General features: G+C 38.3%; 1 protein-coding gene across 1 annotated transcript in view; it reads right to left on the reverse strand.

Moving 5' to 3' along the window:
• Window positions 1–21,782, reverse strand: part of cfap46 (cilia and flagella associated protein 46) — a 219,984-nt gene that overhangs the window by 116,535 nt on the left and 81,667 nt on the right. The window contains exons 26-33 of the mRNA XM_072557677.1: window positions 18,871–19,018; window positions 18,291–18,474; window positions 17,755–17,914; window positions 15,890–16,125; window positions 14,432–14,539; window positions 12,746–12,910; window positions 1,625–1,773; window positions 99–197 (exon numbers count right to left, since the gene is read on the reverse strand). Of these exons, the coding sequence (XP_072413778.1) occupies window positions 99–197; window positions 1,625–1,773; window positions 12,746–12,910; window positions 14,432–14,539; window positions 15,890–16,125; window positions 17,755–17,914; window positions 18,291–18,474; window positions 18,871–19,018 (1,249 nt within the window). The remainder of the gene's footprint in view (window positions 1–98; window positions 198–1,624; window positions 1,774–12,745; window positions 12,911–14,431; window positions 14,540–15,889; window positions 16,126–17,754; window positions 17,915–18,290; window positions 18,475–18,870; window positions 19,019–21,782) is intronic.

Raw genomic sequence — 21,782 nt, forward strand, 5'->3', positions numbered from 1 at the left:
GAAAATTGCTTATTTCAATCTTTCATATTTTTGAAAGTCAGGAATTATTTGTGTAAATATGAACTATACTGTCCTGAACAATAACAAAAGTAGCATACTTAGTTCGTTCTGCCTCATAGATAAATACTGATCCAGGTATCTTTTCATGGTACTGTGCAGCTTGCCTTAGATTCAGCTCCAAACATATCTGGGCAAGCCTGTGAAAAACAAACACTTTATTGTAATTCAGGACAAGAGACAGAATACAAACAAAACATCTGGTAAGTGTAATTTTGTGATTTATCAATTGGTGTGGTGAAGGAAACAGATGTAACAAATCTTAAATGCTGCAAGGATTCAAGTAGCTGAAACTGTAATTTGAGCTAATCTATTAAAAGATGCATTTTATAATAACAGAGGATTACATATATGATAACAAAGAATGGCTTCTTTGTGAGAATAACATTGTCACTTGCTCAGTATTTACGTAGGATGATAAAAATAGTTCAGTGCAGTTACTAAGGGAAAAGTAGAAGGGTCATTAACAAATAGATATGCTCAGAAGGAAACTGCATGAAGAAATTAATGGAAATAAAATTTTCCAGGCCCACATAGTGTGTATTCCAACACACCTAAAAATTGAAGAATTGTGCAATTTTATCATTTTCTGAAAAGGGAATTATGTTTAAGAACTACAGGATGACAGAAGTTACATCCCTATTTAATAAAAGAGAAAATGATATAATGTATTATTCACCAGTTAGTTTGACTTCAATTGCAGGCCAACAGTGATTGTTTAGGAAAGTATAGTTTCATCAGTTTGGGAAGGGCAAACAATCACAATTTAACTAAATTTTTCAAGAAAACAATAGTGTGCATAGGTAAAGGGTATTGGGTGGTGATTTGACATTGAAGCCTGATGTACAGAATACTATGAGGAATACAGATAGTGAAATAATCCATATGGGGACAGAAAGCAGAAGGTGGGACAAATATTTGTTTTTCAGTTGGTGAAATGAAAAAATGGTATGAACACACCCAAGAGAAATGATTTTTTTTCCAACTATAATAATTTTTTGTAAATATAAAAGAGTGAAAAAGATTGTAGGTGATTTCTGGAGGTGGTCTAGTGACAGTGGTAGAAACACAAGATAGCTTGAGAACATTTTAGAAAAATGCTATTGAAAGGAAGTGAAGAATTGGTAAAAAATCTTAAGAAAGTGGATAGGAGACTGCGAGATCTAAGGATGCAGAGACAGCTGCAAAAGGCATGGTGAAGATCACAAAAATGGCAAATTAATGATCATATTGGTTAAACAGTTGTGGAAGTAACATTTGTAGTTCCAATTAAAGCAAGAACTTTAAGAGGGCTTACGAGTAAGAAGCATTTGGCGAGCGATAAAGTATGGAAGACATTTTGTGAACCAATGGACATGACAAAAATTGGCGAAGTGAAGGCTGGTCACTTCTGAAGGCCACAGTGCCACGGTTAAGTGGGAGGATGGGAATGACAAAGAAAACTTGGACTTTTTAAATAAACAAGTAACATAAATTATAGATAAAAATAATGAGATAACATCAACATTACTGAAATTACATAACATTTGGAGATAATTAATTACTGTACTTTGAAAAAAGTATTAACCTGAGATGGTAAAAGTCAGAGAGACTCTTGCTATCCAACACATCATTGGCTATTAAGTGTGCCAGCTGAAGAATCGGCAACGTCAGGTGGGTATATGATATACCTTGCAACTCCTTCACTAATAAATCCAGGTAGAATAAACTGTAAGTCTTTCAAAAGGAAAATAAACTAGTCAGTCTTATAAAACTAGGTTTTCAAATTTATTTGATTATTCAGAATGCATAAATGGATGATAAGATTCATATGCAGCTGACATTATTATCCTGCAGTCAACGTCATCATAAACATGAGGAGCGGCTTATGTAATAATGGCATTCTCTCTCTCTCTCTCTTCCTCCCTCCGAGGCCAAAATATCTGTGATCCATGAGTATGGTGCTGGAAAAGCACAGCAGGTTGGGCAGCATCTGAGGAATTCCTGATGAAGGGTTTATGCCCAAAATCATTTCACCCAAAACGTCAATTTTCCTGCTCTTCGGATGCTGCCTGACCTGCTGTGCTTTTCCAGCACTGCACTCTTGGCTCTAACCTCCAGCATCTGCAGTACTCACTTTCACCTACCTGTGATCCATGCCGACCTACCCAGACGTTTGACACAACATGTTCAAATGGGTTGATTAAAACAAAAACATCAAACAATAATGTAACCATTTTTATCTTGATTCTGCCATGAAAGCTCAATTTTTCTGTCTATATTGATTATAAACTTCAAACAGATACTAAGATCACCTTCAGATAACAGTTATAATGATGCACGGTCTTAGTTGGTAACAAAAAAAATCAGAAATTCAGTAAGCTATTGCATTCCATTTGATTCAGAAATATGGCATGCAGAACTGAACCACAATGTAAAAAATGTTATGAGTTGCAGAGCATGGGATAGATACATCAATTATTTTTAACCACTAATGAAATTTAATACTTTCAAGTGAATGCGTATTCACTCTCATGTTGCAACTTGTGAAATCATTTTCTTTGATATTACCAATGCATCCCATTTTCCTGCAGTTTAATGATTATGCACATTTATTATAGTGTTTTTTAAAAACAGTTCTGACCAGGAATTATCACAAATTTTTGTCTACAGCTGCCCTGATTAATTTGTGATAAGAGAAAGTGAGGAATCCAGGTGCAGGATATCAGAGTCAAGAGTGTAGTGCTGGAAATACACAGCAGGTCAAGCAGCATCCGAGGAATTCCTGATGAAGGGTTTATGCTCGAAATGTCGATTCTCCTGATTCTTAGATGCTCCTTGACCTGCTGTGCTTTTCCAGCACTACACTCTTGACCTTAATTTGGGGTCAACATAACTCAAGATTAATTACATTCTGTGCACCCATTACATTTTCTGGCAAGTCTAACGGATGCTTTTTGATTATTTCACTGTTGTGCTTGTAAACATCTCGAGAAAGATGACAACTCTTGTCACACATTTTTTTAAAGCTATCATTCACTATATTCATGGTTTATCTTGATTCTTACTTTTAGCCTCAATATAAATTATGAATCCTACTTCAATTGTTCTCTTCCATGTCCAAGTTATGAAACATAATAATCATATGTCCATGTCTCAATTTGTCAAATGCCTTGGTGCAATCTATGAAACATAAGTATACAGCTTGTTTAACTTTCCAATATAGCTGTAAACACAAATATTGATTTTTTTGCTCCTTTTCCTTCAATTAACCATGTTGCTTTCTGATATCTCTGGTCTACTGCTAACACTCTCATTTCCATGATTCTTAGAATGACCTCAACTATTAACCGTATCGCTAGCAGTGTAATTGGTCTTTTCAAAATATGGTTGCCCATAGACATTCAGTTATCTCGTATTGTGAAATGACTGCAATCTTATACCAATTGTATTTTTAAAAATTGTTTTACATGGGATGTAAGCATTACTAATAAGACGAACATTTATTGCCCATTCCTAATTTTCCACAAGATGATATAGTGAGTCTTAAACCACTGCAGTCCATGTGGTTGTATCAGTATCTGAGTTGTGAATGGTACTGGATGTTGTGCAAACATCACCCATGAACATCCTAACTTCTGACCACACTGTGGGGACAAAGTAATGAAAAGAAAAACTGGGGTATTAGAGCTGGTCAGAGACTATGAATTCTGTGGCAAGTAACTCACTTCCTGACTCCCCAGAGCCTGTCTACAATCTACAAGGCACAAGTCAGGAGTGAGATGGAATACTCCCCACTTGGCTGGATGAGCGCAGCTCCAACAACACTCAAGATGTTTAACATCATCCAAGTCAAAACAGCTTGCTGAGTTGGCACCACATGCAAAATATTCATTCCCTCCACTATTGGAGCTCAGCACCAGCAGTGTGTACCATTCATAAACTGCACTGTAAAAAATCCACTTTAGGCAACACCTTACTAATCTGCGACCACTACCATTTACAAGATAAGGGAAGTAGATACATAGAAACTAAATCATTTGCAAGCTCACCTACATGTCAAGCAACATCCTAACTTGGAAATATATCACTGTTCCTTCAGTGACACTGCATCAAAATCCTACACTCTCTCCCTCACAGTATTATAGAAGTACCTATCCAATCGAATCACAGCAATTCAAGAAAACAACTCACTACCACTTTATCAAGGGCAACTAGGGATGGGCAGTAAATGCTGGCCAGCCAGCAATGCCCTCTTGGATGAATGAATAAAAACATTTTTGAAATCTTCATGCAGTTTCAGGCTCAGACCACTGGGTGACAGCATAGAATAGTACGTTGCAGCAGCCGGCTATGAAGCTCTATTGTAGCATGAGTTGCCAGATTTTAAGTCACGTTATTACAATATTTTATTATATTATGCTATTTACAATACATTGACTGCTATATTTAGTATGTTCAGTGTACCACAACAAATTGTTCAAAAACAGTCTGTAATGTAGTACACTAAGCCACTCTTCAAAAACATGTGGAGGACTTGGGGTGTTCAACATATTACCTCTTCTGCTCACTCCTCTCTGTCAAAAGGTCTCATGAAATTCACTGCTCACACCATAAGACTCACCGGGGCGGCACGGTGGCACAGTGGTTAGCACTGCTGCCTCACAGCGCCAGAGACCTGGGTTCAATTTCCGCCTCAGGCGACTGACTGTGTGGAGTTTGCACATTCTCCCCGTGTCTGCGTGGGTTTCCTCCGGGTGCTCCGGTTTCCTCCCACAGTCCAAAGATGTGCAGGTTAGGTGAATTGGCCAAGCTAAATTGCCAATAGTGTTAGGTAAGGGGTAAATGTAGGGGTATGGGTGGGTTGCGCTTCGGCGGGGCGGTGTGGACTTGTTGGGCCGAAGGGCCTGTTTCCACACTGTAAGTAATCTAATCTAATTATTTGTTTATTAGTATGTCCAGATTTTCATATAAATATATGCGCCACCCTTTAAACAATGGTTTAGCCTAACTAACAGTTCTCATGTCTTGGAGTGAGATCACTCAGTTCTTATCCTCCACAATCTTATCACCGAACTGCAGCTGCACGATGCCTTGTTGGAAAGAAGGGAAAAAATCTCAAGAGTTTGATCACAAGGCATGCATACAGTTACGCCAACTTGAACCAGGACAAATCAAATGCATTTGAAATTTTCACATGAATTTGTGGGTTCATGGGAAACTACAATGCCATTATGTCCAGCCTATAACTGTGTAATGAGCAAAGCTCAAGTGCTGCAAAGAAATAGATTGCATAGTTAGTAAGCTTGCAGATGACACCAAAATTGGAGATGTATTGGACAGCAAAGAAGGTTACCTCAGCGTACAAAGGGATCTTGATCAGATGGACCAATATGCCAAGGAGTGGCAGGGAGAGTTGAATTAACAGAAATGCGAGGTGCTGGATTTTGGAAAGGCAAATCATGCAGGACTTATACACTTAATGGTAAGGTCCTGAGGAGTGTTGCTGAACAAAGAGACCTTGGAGTGCAGGTTCATAGCTCCTTGAAAATGGAGTCACAGGTAGATAGGATAGTGAAGGAGGCATTTGGTATGCTTTCCTTTATTGGTCAGAGCATCAAGTGTAGGAGTTGGGAGATCACGTTGCGGCTGTACAGAACATCAGTTAGGCAACTTTTGGAATATTGCGTGTAGTTCTGGTCTCCTTCCTATAGGAAGGATGTTGTGAAACATGTAAGGGTTCAGAAAAGATTTACAAGGATGTTGCCAGGGTTGGAGGGTTTGAGCTATAGCGAGAGGCTGAATAAGCTGGGGCTGTTTTCCCTGTAGCTTCGGAGGCTGAGGAGTGACCTTATAGAGGTTTATAAAATCATGAGGGTCATAGATAGGGTTAACAGATAAAGTATTTTCCCCGGGGCGTGGGAATCCAGAACTAGACAGCGTAGGGTTAGGGTGAGGGGGAAAATATTTAAAAGGGACTTAAGGAGCAACTTTTTCACACAGAGGTTGGTCCGTGAATGGAATGATCTGCCAGAGGAAATAGTGGAGGTTGGTATACTAGCAACATTTAAAAGGCATCTGGATGGGTATATGAATAGGAAGGCTTTAGAGATTTATTTGGCAAGTGCTGGCAATTGGGACTAGATTAGGTTAGGATATCTGTCGGCATGGACGAATTGGACCGAAGGATTGTTTCCATGCTGTACAGCTCTATGACTCAATGATTCTATATCCGGACTCCATATCATCAACCATTTGTCAGTGAGAATGGCCACTCTGATAATGACTATATCATGTCAGACAACAGCCACACATTTACAACATTCAGAGAGAACATCCCAGACTGAAGCAACATTACCAGGTTTTATTCACTTGGGCCAATTGTACATCTATGAAGAAGTTATCTTAATGTAGACATAATTTATCTGTGTGCATCATTGTACATCTTCATCAATGAAAAGATTCCTCTCCTTTAAAGGAAAAGGGAGATATGTATAATGACACAACTCCCAGATCAGACAAGTGTGCACCTTTAAGATAGTTACAAAACATCACATCATCTTCGATCACTCATGTAATAGTAGTGTACAGTAACATAAGTGACCATAGAACCTAGACTATATATAAGCCTGTGAAATGGTAGCTATGTAAATAATCAATTTGCAACAAAATTATTCGTCACATGGACAAAAGTGAGTTAATTGAAGAAAAGTAGCAAGTGTCTCTTAAGAGAGAAAATTGTTCAACTAACTAGCTGGAGTCCTTTTCTTTGATGAGAAAACAGAAAAGGCTGATCAGGATAATACTGTTGATATGACATATAAGATCTTCTGGAAGGCCTTTGATACAATGTTGCACAACACATCTAAGTTTGAGCTCATGGAAAAAAAGGGACATCAGCAACATGAACACAACATAGGCAGTGTGATATGAAACAAAGATGTTTCATATCACACAAAGATGTTTCATATAGATGTTTTCCAAGCTGGAAGAAGATTTGTAGTGCAGCTCTCCAGGGATCAGTGATGGGATCTTTTCTTTTCCTGTTATATGATAATGATCTAAATCTTGGTGTACAGTACACAAATGCAAAATTTACAGATGACAAAAAACTTGAAAGCATTGACACCTGTAAGGAGGACAGTGCGGAACTTCAAAAGGACATTGCCAAATTGGGGGCGGAGGGATAGCTGACAGTTAAAGTTCAGTGTGAGTTGATACATTTTGGAATGAAGAACATGGAAAGACAATATAAATAAAGGATACAAGTCTTATGGGGTGCAGGAGCAGAGGGGATCTAAGTGCATTTGTGCATACCTGTAAATCATTCAAGATGATAGGAGAGGTTCAGAGAGCAGTTTAATATAGTGTTAGGATTACATTATCCTGGAGACAGTCTCCTATGCTTTATTTACAGAGGTAGAGAAAACAAGAACAAGGATGGTATGTTGAATGTGTATTAGATACGAGTTCAGTCTCAGCTAGAGTGTGGAGTCCATCGCTGTGTGCTCTTCGGAAGGACATGATTGCATTAGAGAGTTAGGAAGAGGTTTATAAGAATGGCCCTGAGATAAATAATTTCAGTTATGAAGATAAATTGGAGAAATTAAGATGGATTTCTTATTGCAGACTAAAAGATGATCTGATAAACGTATTCACAACCATGACAGGTGTGATTTGGAGGTGTTGGACTGATAGAGACAAAATTAAAAATCACATAACATCAGGTTATAGTCCAACAGGTTTATTTGGAAGAACTAACTTTCAAGGCGCTGTTCTTTCATCTACCACCTGATGAAGGGGCAGCACCTCAAAAGCTAATGCTTCCAAATAAACCTGTTGGACTATAACATGGTGTTATGTGATTTTTAACTATGACAGGTGTGAACAGTGTAAATAAGGAAAACATTTTTCCACTTGTGAAAGGATCAAACCAAGAGGGCAGATGTACATTAACAAGTAAAACAAAGGGATATGAGCAAAAATGTTTTAAAGCAATATTTGGTTAGGTCTAGAATGCACTTCCTGAGAATGTGGTGGAGGCTGGTTCATTTGAAGCATTCAAAATAGAATTAGACCTTTCTTTGAAAGGAAACAACATTCAGGGTTACAGGGAGACAGACAGACGAATAGCTTCATTTGGGGAGCCAGCACAGATTAAGGACTGAATGACCGCCTTTTGCACTGTAACAATTCTAAGATTCTGTGGGAAATCTTAGGGATGTAAAGGTGGTGTCTTTTTATGCTTGTGCTTTAAAGCCATGGATTGAAACGAGAAAGAACTATTTGAACTCAGTTTGAACAAGAATGGTTGCATATTTTTAAAGGAAAGAATTTGATATCTGTTATGAATCCTGTTTGTATCACTTCACTGTGAGTTCCAGCAATGTGATGAACTGGAGTCGAGGTTTGTTTACAAGTGAAGCTGATTGGTTTGTAGTCTTGGGACCAATTATCAATGAGAAAGCTCCTCTGTCTGCCAACAAGGCGACTGGTTGTCAATTAGCTAATAGTGTGGGCTGTGAGCAAGACAGAGAGAAGCTAATCAGACCAGAAGAGACACCAGCAATTCTGCAGCTGCCAAGAAGCTCTTGTCAGTTCTTTGCAAATACCACTTCAAAACAGAAGAAAATCCCCTTAACTTTCTTTCAGCCGGTGCTACGTTGTGACATTGAATTAGGTAAGTCACATATCCTTCATAAGCTACCCTGCGTCTCTTGTAAACCAGAGGAAAATTTCAGAGATAGATCAAGAAGAAGCCTCCAGATCAGATCTTGTTTCTACAAAGACAACTGAACTTTTTTTTTCAGTTTACTCTTCACCTATTTTTCCTGCTTATGTTTGGCTGTGTTTGTGTAAGGAGGATTTACAATTGTTGAAAAGTGTGGAGCTTCTCAAGAAATGTTGATTCTCCTGCTCCTCGGATGCTGCCTGATCTGCTGTGCTCTTCCATGACCACATTTTCCAACTCTGATCTCCAGCATTTGCAGTCTTCACTTTCTCTCAGGAGTTTACAGGTGGTTCAGAGATAAAAATTATCAAGTTTGTTTAATTTAGTGTAATGATTTAGCTTTACCTAGAATCTCATGTCTTGCAATAAGTAGTGATTTCTTGACAAGTACAGAAACCTGGTCCATGATTTTTATCAACCTTGGTGTGAAAATCAGTTAGCTTGGGAAATTTGCACATTTCCTTTAAAAATTAACTTTTATGATGACTCCGGGAATAGTGGGGATTTATTTTTCATTACCCAAATGAGTTGGAAAAGGGAAAATGTTTATATTTTTTAATGAGTAAAAAATTAGAGATCATAATTATACAATCATGCATGAAGAAAACCAATGAATTTAATAATTCATGTTCTGAATAGCATATACGCCTTTAGGAGAAACTGGATAACTGCATGAGTTAGAAAGTAATTTAGATGAAGTAGAATGGGAAGGGGTTCATGTGAAGCACAAGCATAGACTGGGCTGAATGGATAGAATTAATTATTATTAAAATAAGGACTGAATGTACAACATGATCCAACTGTCCTCTGCATTCCAACATCACCTGTTACTTGGCCTTGACTCTTTATGTTCAACTTTTTTGGAGATTAACTGATTGTGGCGAGGAAAATATTGATACATTTGCTGAAGATGGGATGAGTGGGGGAGTAAATGTTAGGCAGAGATGAGGCCCAGTGAGAGAACACACAAAGGAATGGGTAACCGTCAGCCTGGGAGAATCAATAGCTGCTATTGGGGACCATTAATGGCCGACAATGGGATGGTTGTGGTAGCAGCCCATGTGATGACAAGGCCTGGTGTGTGGGGGTGGGGGAAAACATGGGGAAAGGTGCTTAACCCCTAAAATTGTTGAACTTGATATGGAATCCTGAAGGCTGCAGAGTCCCCAAATGCAAAGTGAAATGCTGTTCTTCCAGTTTGTGCTGAGCTTCACTGGACCATTGTAACAAGCCTGTGAAGAGATGTTGGCCAGGGAACATAGCAGTGTGTTGAAGTGGCAGGCAACAGGAAGTTCAGGGTCATTTTTGCAGAGAGAACATAAGAATTCTGCAAAGCTGTTGCCCAGTGTGTGTTTCATCTCCCCGGTGTAGAGGAGACCATATTGTATGCAGTGAATACTGTAGACTAGATTGAGTGAAATGCAGTTGAGGAAGAAAATGGACATTGCGGACGCTCCCTTCTTGAAGTTGGCATCATCAGAACAGATGTGAGAGATGCAGAGAAACTGAGAATATGGAAGCAGGGTGTGAGGATGTATAGTCAAAGTAACAATGGGAGCATCCGCATCCACATCAAAAAGATTATTAGTTGCCCAAAATTAGACAAGTAAAAAGGTCCCCCAGGAGAAGATTATGCATGACATGTACAAAATGAACTTTGAAACGGGAAACGGTCATAAGTAGGAATGCTTTTGATTGCAAAAATGCTGCAATTTAGTTAGACAAGGCTAGTTTTAATACCCTTGTTGTTTTAAAATGCAAGCTGGCTGACGAGACTATGTTGAAAATGTCTTTTTCAACACTGTGAAAGGTTGAGATGAACAACTGAAGATGCCATAATGATAAAGTGAGAATAATAGAATAAACTAGAACAATGACATTGGAAGAAGTGTTTACTTCTCTGACATCACATAATATTCATTAAGACAGCAGATTTTATTTTCACTGTACTTGGGAACAAACAATGTCTCGTGTGCAATATATTGAGGAGATGTGATTGGGCTCTGTTGCAGGTCTGCTTTTTCTTTCTTTCGTTACTTTTTTTTCCTATCCAGTGTCTAAAACTCCTTTACACCATATAGCATAGCCTTGTGGCTGCACGGGCCACTCAAAATGATGGATTTATGGTGGATTTATGAAAAATGGGCAATAAATGAGGCATGCTGGGAAATTTAGACAAGCCTTGACCAAAGTGACTATGCTAATAAGCATGCTACAGAATCCAGAGAGGCTGCAACTACAGACTGTAAATATATGGCTTGGTGCGAGGCATTCGGAAGCCTTTGATGATGTATCTGTTTCGCGCGTGAGGAGGTCACGTGGTGCTCTGTTTCGCGCATGAGGAGGTCATGTGGTGCTCTGTTTCATGCGCGTGAGGAAGTCACGTGGTGCTCTATTTCGCGGGCAGAAGGAGGTCACATGGGGTCAGACATCCGGGAATGCGAGAAGGCGGAGAATGGAGGCAGATCAACAGCCAATCAGAAGACAATCCCACCTCAGTGATTGCATGACGTTTTGTATTGTAAAAAAGACTGGGTCAGGGACAGGAATAGGTCTGACTTTGTGAACTGACACACTTTGTTGTTTGTCAGGGACAGAAAGGTCTAGACCCAGAGCTCTGTATACTTTGTCCACTTACTGCTAAAATAAACTTAAGAGTTTGAGACCGAATATCTTCTCCTATTGCTTCATTTAAAGAACACGCAGGACTCGGCTCACACATAGAAGAAAGTAAGCTGGTAGATTGAGCCAAAGTCCTACAACAGACAGTATGTAATTGACTCAGCAGCTGCAGACAATAGAATATGCAACCTGAATGCCATTTCCAGAACAATCAGAAACATCAGGTTGTTTGCCAGACACAAGGACACCTTGCACCCTTATTTGGAAAGGGCTACCTGACCTGTGTGCGTCCAACACCTCCTGAAATGTATGCCTAAGGACCACCCTGCCATCGACATGCCAATATCTGGTTGGGTTTGATTTATCAGGGTGATTGGAGGACATTGTAGACCCTCCCAAAAGGGCACAAACAGCTACTGAGTATAAGAATCACTGCAACACCATGCTCAGGAGTGGTAACTAGAGATCAACACCAAGAAGAGAAGACAACCCTGACACCATTGGGAGAAGACCAGACAATCATTGCCATGTGGATCAAGGAGAAGATTTAGTGTGGTGGTGGTATTGGATCATCCAGAGTTAAGTTAAAGCATAGTTGATTAGCTTTATAGAGCAAATTGTTAGTTTGTAGTGTATTTTGTTACTATAGTATTAATTGTGTTAAATAAATAAATATTACCATTTAGTATTATTAAGAGTCGACTGGCATTTTCTTTGCTGATTTAAGAGTTAAAAACTGTACGGCAGGTGCAAAAGCCTATCAGCAACAGAGAAAAGACTCTGATGAATACTGCCAAACATACAGCTGAGTATACAGTAGTGAATTAATGATTCATTGTAAACTGACCACAGGTTCATAAAGCAACAGAAACCAGTAAATCAAGATCTTAAGTTGGCAACAGAGAAAGTTACTTATTAATACAATGTACACAAAAAAATGAAGTAAATAATGAAGCAACTGGCATCGACAAATTCATAAATTAGGACGGCAGTGCTTAAATCACTAAATCAGTGAACCAATGAAATAACAGATAACAGGAAGTTAATACATCTGCTCTACCCTGACTGCAAAACATGCTTGGAGAAAGTGAGGACTGCAGACATACTGTCCCACACCACTGGCAATTTACTTTTCCAAGCACTCGTAATATACTTACTAACTGTAAGGTCAAGTAAAACATTCCAAAAGACTCTTCCAGTTAAAAGAGATCCTGTTACCTTGCTTCGAAGATTGAACAGTGTAAACAGAAAAATCCACACTCTCACATATGGCAAAGTTGACTTCAGAAAATATCTGATTAACTGGCACAAAATTTATAATTTCTCCCAACTTCCAAAAATATTTTAGATACTTACAGGTCTCAGGAAACTTTTCTTGTTGATCAAGCTGCAACTTGAGCTCTTCTTAAACACATCTCGAACTTCACTGGGGCATACAAAATTTGCCCATTCCTCTGGATTAGTCGGCATCATTGCAGGCAACATTTTTAATTTGCCCTTATCTTGTGTATCCAACATTGTCTATTAGAAAAAGAAAAAACTCAAAAAATTAACTGCCAGAATACTCACATTATACTGCTAGTCTTGCAACAAAGAAACAATTCTACCCTCCTGGACATCCCAAATTTCTTTCTTCCCTCCATTGGAAATGGTCCTTGCAATTCCTTTTTTCATTTCTCCACAACTTTCTCATCCTTTAAAATACTACTAAAACGTATATCTTTGACCATACTTCTGCTCACCTGCCCTGATATCTTAAGTGGTCTGGTTTCAAATTTTGTCCAGTAAGGTAAAAGGTAAGTTACTGTAATCCTACTGGACCAAAGGGCTGCCATCTCATTAGAAAGAGAGAGAGAGAGAGATGACTGGTGTGGTTTAATATGAGGGCCCCCATGGCCCAGGTGAGGGGAGAGATTGAGAAGGACCATGGTAACCTCAACCGGTGCAGTAATTGAACCCACACTGTTGGCGTTACTCTGCATTGCAAACTAGCCATCCGGGTAACTGAGCTAACTGATCCCCTTTGTCCAGTTCTGCAAAGAGTCTTTACTTATACTGTGGTCATGACAATATACATACTTATATAGAAACACAGATTGTTTTATTTCACTATCCATCACAAGATTGACAATTACTCTTAAAATACAGCGAAATCCACCATAAACCATGTATTATGGTGACTAAATTCTCCCGTTTAGTCCAAGAGGAAATTAAATTCATTCTGTTGCAATTATGTTCTAGCTAAAACAAATTGTCAGAATTTATCGCAGGATTATATAGAAGGAAAAATAAGTAGCAAATCAAAGAGGCACAAATAAATAAAACACAATAATAATGGAACCTTTTATAAAAAGCTAAACAAACTTCAGAATTTAAAGCTTGAATCAAAGGACATTCCTCAACCCTGTACTGCATGTTCCTGCTTATTCTCAGCACTATTAGCATCCGAAGAAGTTCGTCAAGTTAGGCAGAAATTCAGTACTATGTAGCAGCTAAAAGGAAAGCAAACCAGCCCAGATAAATGGGGAATGCTAGTAGCAGGAAAAGCATCCTGATGTAAAGTCAAGTGCTTGTTATGAAGGACTGAAATGGAAGCAGCTTGATTGAATCTCTACAAAACACAGATAAAGCTGAAAGTGAAAAGAAATAGAGTAGGTAACAGGCCCAAGGCAATAATTTTGTCTGTGTAACAACTGGCACATTGTGACCTTGCATCTTATATTTCTCTGGGAAAACCTGTCCACAAATATCAAGACTCTTTAGTAAACATACTAACTGAATCCAGCAAAAGAGGAGATCAGATTTTAGTTGAGGAATGGGCATAAACCAGGTCCATGCAAAGAGATGCAATGTTATCTTGGCTATACCAGAATAGTCAGTGAACCTAACCTGGCATTAGGTGTTGTGCTATTGGTGGTGGGTTTAAAACAAACCAAACTGAGCTGCAAATCTGAGCTAACTGGAAACATCGGATCATATGTCCTATAATGTGTGTTAAATAAACATTAATTCAAATGTTTCTTCAGATTTATTGCAGATTACCTCTTTCTTGCCCTTTGATTTATTTGACTTCATTCCCGTGTCAGCACGGATCGTAGAAGTAGTCATAGATAACTCTTTCATAATTGTCTCTACTGCTGTCAATGATACCTAAGTTTAAAATGTTATGAAACAAAAGAAGGTTAAAAATTATTAATTACAATCACTTAACTTTAAATTGAAGCTATATTCAACAGTTAGACAACATCCTTGCTTATTTAAGTTTACTCATAAACACATTAGACTGTTAGCTAAGAAATGTTACAGACAAAAGGAATGGGGAAGGCATGACAATTATATACCACTTGCATGACCTCTAGACATCCCAAGTTGCTTCACAGCCTGTGAACTACATTTTCATATGGAAAACTTGTTTGAGCAGTAATGAGATAATAACTAGATAATTAAGAATTAGGAGCGGTGTCTAGTTGTAAATATTATTCAGGACACTGGAAAACTCTTGCTTTTATTCAAAATGCTAAATTATTCTTTATTTCAGAGCAAAATAAGGAACATCATAAATAAACCAAACTTAGAATTCTTGATCTTGCACAAAGCTAAGTGATAATGCAGAAACTCGAGTTCATAACAAAAGATCGGATACTATATTTGAGGCAATCCAACATTGACTAGAGCTCTAGTATAAAATTTTTAAAATGTGGCTATATATGTAAGTTTAGGTGATATTATGGACACTATGGGCTAGAACAGGCTACCTTCTATTGCAATTCAAAGACAAATCATACAAGTGTAATTTGGTATAGTAACACAGTACAAACGACAGCCATTTCAAAAAATAAGGCAGGGAATGAATTTCATAATTCACAACATAAATAACGCAGAAATGTCGGTTTAAGGGGAGTTGAGCAAAGGGAGAACAGCAGTAAGGCTGTAAGATTTTTTTCTTGGATCGGGACAGTTTTAATGTTCTTCCTGGCCCCACGAGTTAAATAGACATTTTATTATTTCTCTCTTTGAATGCTCTTCAGTGATTCCTTTAAGGACCACCAGTTTAATTTCACTTGTGAGCCACACCACTGCTTGCACTCCACAAAGTGGAAAATCAGAATTGAAATGATGTCCTAGATACATTTTTGCAATTTAAATATATTAACATGGCTCTCACTACTTTCGGGTGAGCACTACCCATGTGTGCAGAGGTGCATTCGAAGTGCATCAAACAAACGTCTGAAACTAAATTGGCATAACTTGCTAATCCATGATCACTCCAGTCCCCCTAAAATGCAATGCTAAAATAAAACAATTATTGGAATTCAGACGGGTCAGATTAAATCTGACTTTTGTTTCAGTGAACACATATGACCTCTAGAAGGTTCGTTTATACAAAACTGTTCTGATTACAGCTATTTCAAATAGCTTGAATGTGGGAGTATGAAAAGGATTAGATATACTGTAATTAGATAATATATAAATACAGAACAGGAATCATGCAGCACTCACCTGCCATATGCACATAACATAACCATACGCCATTAAACAATGCTGCTTGCATGACTCACGGCCTGCAATTATTGCCATTATTGTTTGAGCAGTCACTAACGTTTCCAGTTGCCTTACGTCTTGTAAGTTTTCTAAGGACAGGTTAGTGCCAATATATTGTACGCCAATCAACTGTTGACGCTTTGTTGGAACTAAGACGTCATTTTTTGTTTGATTCTCCTTTTCGAAGCGGTCTTCTGAACATGAAACCAAAACAAAAATAATGAATATGTCTATACCACTCAAAGTAACAATGATTTTAAATAGACATTGTAGTCTTTACATTTTAAAAAAAATTACGTGATGGGGTGTATTTCTTCTCGACAAGTGGGATTACAACTTCTTTTTTTAGCACACTCATGGAATGACACTACATAACTCAGGAAACACTTGGCTGATCTGGTACCATCTACGGACAGAGAAACAACTAAGACTTCAGCTCTGTGACCAATCAGAAAATGAAATATCACAGATTTGAAACATTTCCTGTTTCTCTCACTGCTGATGATGCCAGACTTGTTTTCCATAATTTTACTTGGGTACTAATTTGTACAGTCATCGGTTCAGCACTGGACTGATGACTATGGGCTGAATCTTGCCAAGCCTGGAACAATGTGGGCTATGCTACAAAACCTGGGAGAATTAAGAGAGAAGTTAAGCAATGCTTTTCTCAATTTTGACAGCAACTCACTGCATTTTCAAATATAGTTCTGGGAGACAAGACAAGATTCTTGCTCGGCACTGGTGAGATACCTACTAAGGGGGATTATTGCTTGTTAATAGGCCTGCTAACTGCAAATCTGGCCTCATGAATATGCAGGTTGCTAACCCACTATCTGCCATGAGGAAACTGTACATTCATGAGGTCAGATTAGGCCAGACACTTTGACATCTTTTGCTTGCTCCTCTGGGCTGCCATCTCGGAAACACAACAACAAAACTCAGGGCAAACTCAATGAGCTGCAGCCGGCCCCACTTCTCCTTCACCGAACAATCCATAGGCAAAGGCATCCAGCCTCTCTGCTCATGGCACATCTCTGATCCACTACAAGGGCACACGCAAAACAATCAGTGCTGCAAAGATACTTATGTGCAGGGACAAACACCCAGCTCTCAGACTGGACCAGGCTGCTTGCTGGCAGTCTCTGATAGCATGGCTCATCACTTGGATCTGAGCAAAGTATGTGGTGGTATTCCACATCGGCCTAAATTTTCCCTCACAGATCAGGAGCATCAATTCAGGAACAAAACCAGCTCCACAAACCCAAGCAGGGAGTCAGTTCCCTAGATGGTCAGGTTTTCATTCCAGGGAAGAGGACTGAAACAGACATACTTTTTAATGTGCACTCATTTCTATGCTTCACAATATTGAACACCATTTGCCTTTCCCAAAGGTGTCCTGGTACCAATCTTAAAGGACATCTTAACTGTCCCAGGAATTGCACTAAGTTTGTACCTCCTCCTTTTGGGACTAATGTGCGCAAGTCATGTTTTGGATCTCCCACTGATCAACATGTGCAGTTGCCTCCATGAAACAAGGACATGCAAATCACAAGCAGCTCCCATTCTATTCATTTCTCCCCAACCTCTTGTAAAAATAATAGTAGTAGGAAGGGGTCTTCAGCTTCATTTCCATAAAGACAGGGGCCTCTCATCAGTGCAAGGATCCAGATGCACAGTGCCTAAAAGGTTAGGCCACACTTTAGGTAGGCCAGTCAAGTGGAGAATTAGTGCTGTCCTTGAATACTAGATTAACATCCAATTGTTCAGGGTAGATCAGCCCCAGCTTAAAAGTTCTGTGCTTGAAAAATATATATTCAGCCAACCTGCTTCCTCTTTAATCTCTAAACTCGGTTTCATGCTCAGAAGTAAATCCACAGCCCAGTCCAACTGGCAGTAAGCATCGCTTTGAGAAAATCCATTGCAATATAGCCATTCACCAAATGCAATCAGTTGGTTGATTTTCTGCCAGTTACTTTCTGGATTCTGAAATATCAAAAAACGTTAATAAATGTAACAATACTTGCAATCACACACAAAAAATTCTCACGAATAAGTACAGGTCACAAATATGCCTCAGCGCACAGTGACATGGAGCTTATATCTTGGGCTTGTGGCAGGGAAAAGAGAAGACACAACAACAAAGGGTGGTGTGCATTAAGCAAACATATATCACCTTGCAGGACTTCAATAGGCCTACACTGGGAAGAATTGGAGTTAGAATCATTAGGAAAATCTTTGATGAGAGAAATGGTGAATATCTGTTTGACGCTGTGGCACATTGCAAGAATTTGAATAAAATTAAAAACATGATATTCATTTTACACTGCATATTGTTTAATGAACAAATTGCACAAAATACCTTCAGAACATCTATTGAATTTTGGTAACAAGTTAACTGATCTGTAATATATTTCGAGAAAACCGCCACACGATGCCACATGTAAGATACATATTCTTCACTATCATCCTTCAATTTCTGCATGTCCATGCTGATACCGTGACCAAGTCTTGTATTCACCATAATTCTATGTTTGAAAAGAAGCCTTCAAATAGAGATTAACAGAAATACTTTGTGAATTACTAAAATGATTTCTCCATACTTAATCGATACTAAAACTTAAATATTAACTGTAAATGTGAAATTTGCATTATGAAGTGCTGTTCCTTCAATTTTTGTCTACTATTGAACTTTTGACACTTTTTATTGCTAGAAGCAGCATGAACAATGCTACTCCTCAAAGAAATAAAACATGAGCTCAGAGATCCAAACCTAGCAAATGGTGTATTACATGCTTGGAGTCTACTTAGATCAGAGCTCCACTCCACCAAGCCACTATCCCATACAGGAGACAAGGTCAGGAAAACTTGCTACATTGTTTCTATATTTATTCATTTCCACAGAATTAACATTTATTGGATCATAACTTATTTTTACTTACAGCCTCTGTTTACACCTGGGCATAACCCTAATGCCATCATCTAACACTTTCAGTCCAGCTTTCCAATCTCCTTTATGCATATGAATATGGAATAAAAGACCGCACAGTGCTGCCATTAACTTCGGATCATCATCAAAATCATCAACAGCTTGAAACAAAAATACAATCAAGTATAAGTTATTACACGGCTATCAGATGTACCTAGGGCAGAAATAAAATACTAATTATACTTCATGTTTATTTAGTGCTTAACATTGTAAAATGCCCCACTGCATTTCATTCAAGCATAAATAAAACAAAGTGCATGATTCAAAGGAGGTGACCAAAAGCTTGATAAAAGGGACAATTAATAGTGTGATTTTCTTGTTGTGATATGTAGGATATGGATAGTATAGAACAAATAACAGGCAATCTTACTCACTTGGACAAGACAGAAAGGAAAAACAAATAAAGAAAAATGAATAACATTTATTTATATAAAAACTCAGGACATCCTAAATTTTAAAGTGATTAACTAATTTTGAAATGTTCATTATTGTAACATAGAGAATGCACAAGTCAATTTTAGGTATAGCAAATTCCCACAATCCACAATGTGTTTATGACCAGACAAGATATTGTTTTTAGTTTTGGTCATTAGTATGGATGGGAGATCATGGATAGAATCTCTGCTTTCCTTCACAACTGGGAAAGTAAATCTAGCCTTGGTTTAATAGCTCATCCAAAAAACTGGCAGCTCAACATGCAACAATCATTCAGACTTGCATTGTAATGCTTGCCCATATTTCTGTGCTCAAGCTTCTGAAATAGAACTTATACCCACCCATTCTGGTTCAGAAAAAAAGAGTGATACCCAATGAACCACAGATGTTACAGGGAAGGGATAGAATTTCAATATCTCGTAGACAATATGCAGAAAATCAGTGTTATTTAGCAGAAAATGAGACAAAAAGACAAAAAAAAGTCTGATGGTTATAAACAAACTTGCTGATGTAAAATGCGAAACTAAGATGAAGATTTTTGGTGATATCAAAGTCTTGGTTTCCTGGTTCATATCAGCAGAGATTTCCAGCTAGTAAAATCATTACCTCGTTATTTAATTCATTTCTAAGTAAAATGAGTATGTAATCTGTCAATCTATTGAGGTGTGAACTCCAAATGGAAGATAAAGAACAGAATTTAGTTGAAGTGGCAGTTTCCCCACACAGTAAGATAACCGCTTAAAACTCCTCATCGCCTTTCCATGAAGGCTCACTGTAGTTTAAGTGTAATCAGGAACATTCCTGGATAGCATATCTCAATTAAGTCTTACTTTGGGCAGAAATACTATCTTGAGAGCTTTCAGCCAATCAGAGGAGTGGGAACTGATGCCTGAAAAGCATTGCTGGATCCCTGAAGATCAGCAAGTGAGAAGATGAATGTCATGAAGAGAGTGACATGAACAAGGGGATAGTGGCCAAAGTGGAATGTAAAAGTAGTGGTGGTTTTTAACTGCAACCCTTACCCAATGCAGGTGCAATTAATCGTGAGGAATCTCCACTCCATTCCCATGAAGTTTAAGGAAATACTTTTGAAAGACATGGGAGATGCACAAATGTCCCATTAAATCCATTAGCCATCATTAAATCCCAATAGGTTGAAGGGAGAATTATTCAGCTTGTTCATGAGCCTAACTGACCTGTTCAATTCTGGTGAGATTCCTACATTGAGGTTTTGCTGCTCCCCAATAAAAATGGGATAGTTTTCCAGTCACCAGAAATCAGTTGAGGGGCATCCCACCCAATTTCCTGATGCCTCCTGTGCCTCACACTTGTACCAGTGGAGTCCATTAAATTCCACCCCATGTCTCAGTAGAGGACAAACACAAATTGGAAGTTAACATTTAAAAAATGCTTTGTTTTAGAATTTACAAGATTGAAAGCTACTGAGGAGGTAAATCTTCAGTTGACTTAAAATGAAGTGAAAGACCTAATATGAAAGGGAAACAAGTTGGGTCAGTTAAAGGAGGATTCAAACGTAAATGAGGGCAGGGATAACACACATCCTAGAAATTATGGGCAAAATTGTAACTGCTAATGGAGAGTAGCAGGTTCAGGAGCAAGCATGGGGTTAAATTCTCAAAACAAAAAGTGCCTGCATGTTGGAAAATTCATGACCTTTTAAAATTTCAGCCTTAGCCACAGTATATTTGGAGGCTTCATGGAGAGCTACTGGGTGTGTAAGATAATGGTTTGATGTGCTAGTGGTTTGAAGGGATAATACAGTATAGATTAAACAAATGCTGCCTGTCATTCTTGAGGGCTCAAGAATAAAGAAACATTATTTAAAAGCCAAGTGTGCAAGCAGAGAAACTTACTTTACTGAGGAGATGATGAGGTTATGTACCACAGAGTCGAGCTTGAAGTCAAGAATAACTTAAGAATAGTTTACTTGATGGTTGACAAAAAGAGAAATAAAAGAAAAAGATAATAGGACGGTACATTAACTGGAACTATTAGACCCCGTGGAGGATAAAAATCAAGGTCAACTCAATGGAGCAAATGCCCAATTTTAATGCTGCAATTTTAATAAAGGACTGAATTGACTGAACTGAATTCAATGATTTATCATTTAAACAAATTAAAGAATTATCTCACATAGCTTTGCAAAACAGAAGACCAACAAATATATTACTAAATTTAAATTTGTATTCAGGCTTATTTGTTATCTGTGATTTCAACACAATGACAACAGGGAGAGAAGGCATTGCTAGCTCAGCACTCCTCTGTGATTCAGCAGAGGCCATGGTGTGAGATATGAATCCCCACCCTGCTTCTCATCTATAACTTCCTGTTCATGATTGTGACTATCAGAAAGGAAACTAAAAATCCTCAGTTGTGTGTGTGAAGGAAGGTTTGGGAACGTGAACATGT

This window comes from Chiloscyllium punctatum, chromosome 38 (assembly GCF_047496795.1).
Source record: "Chiloscyllium punctatum isolate Juve2018m chromosome 38, sChiPun1.3, whole genome shotgun sequence".
Taxonomy (NCBI): Eukaryota; Metazoa; Chordata; class Chondrichthyes; order Orectolobiformes; family Hemiscylliidae; genus Chiloscyllium; species Chiloscyllium punctatum.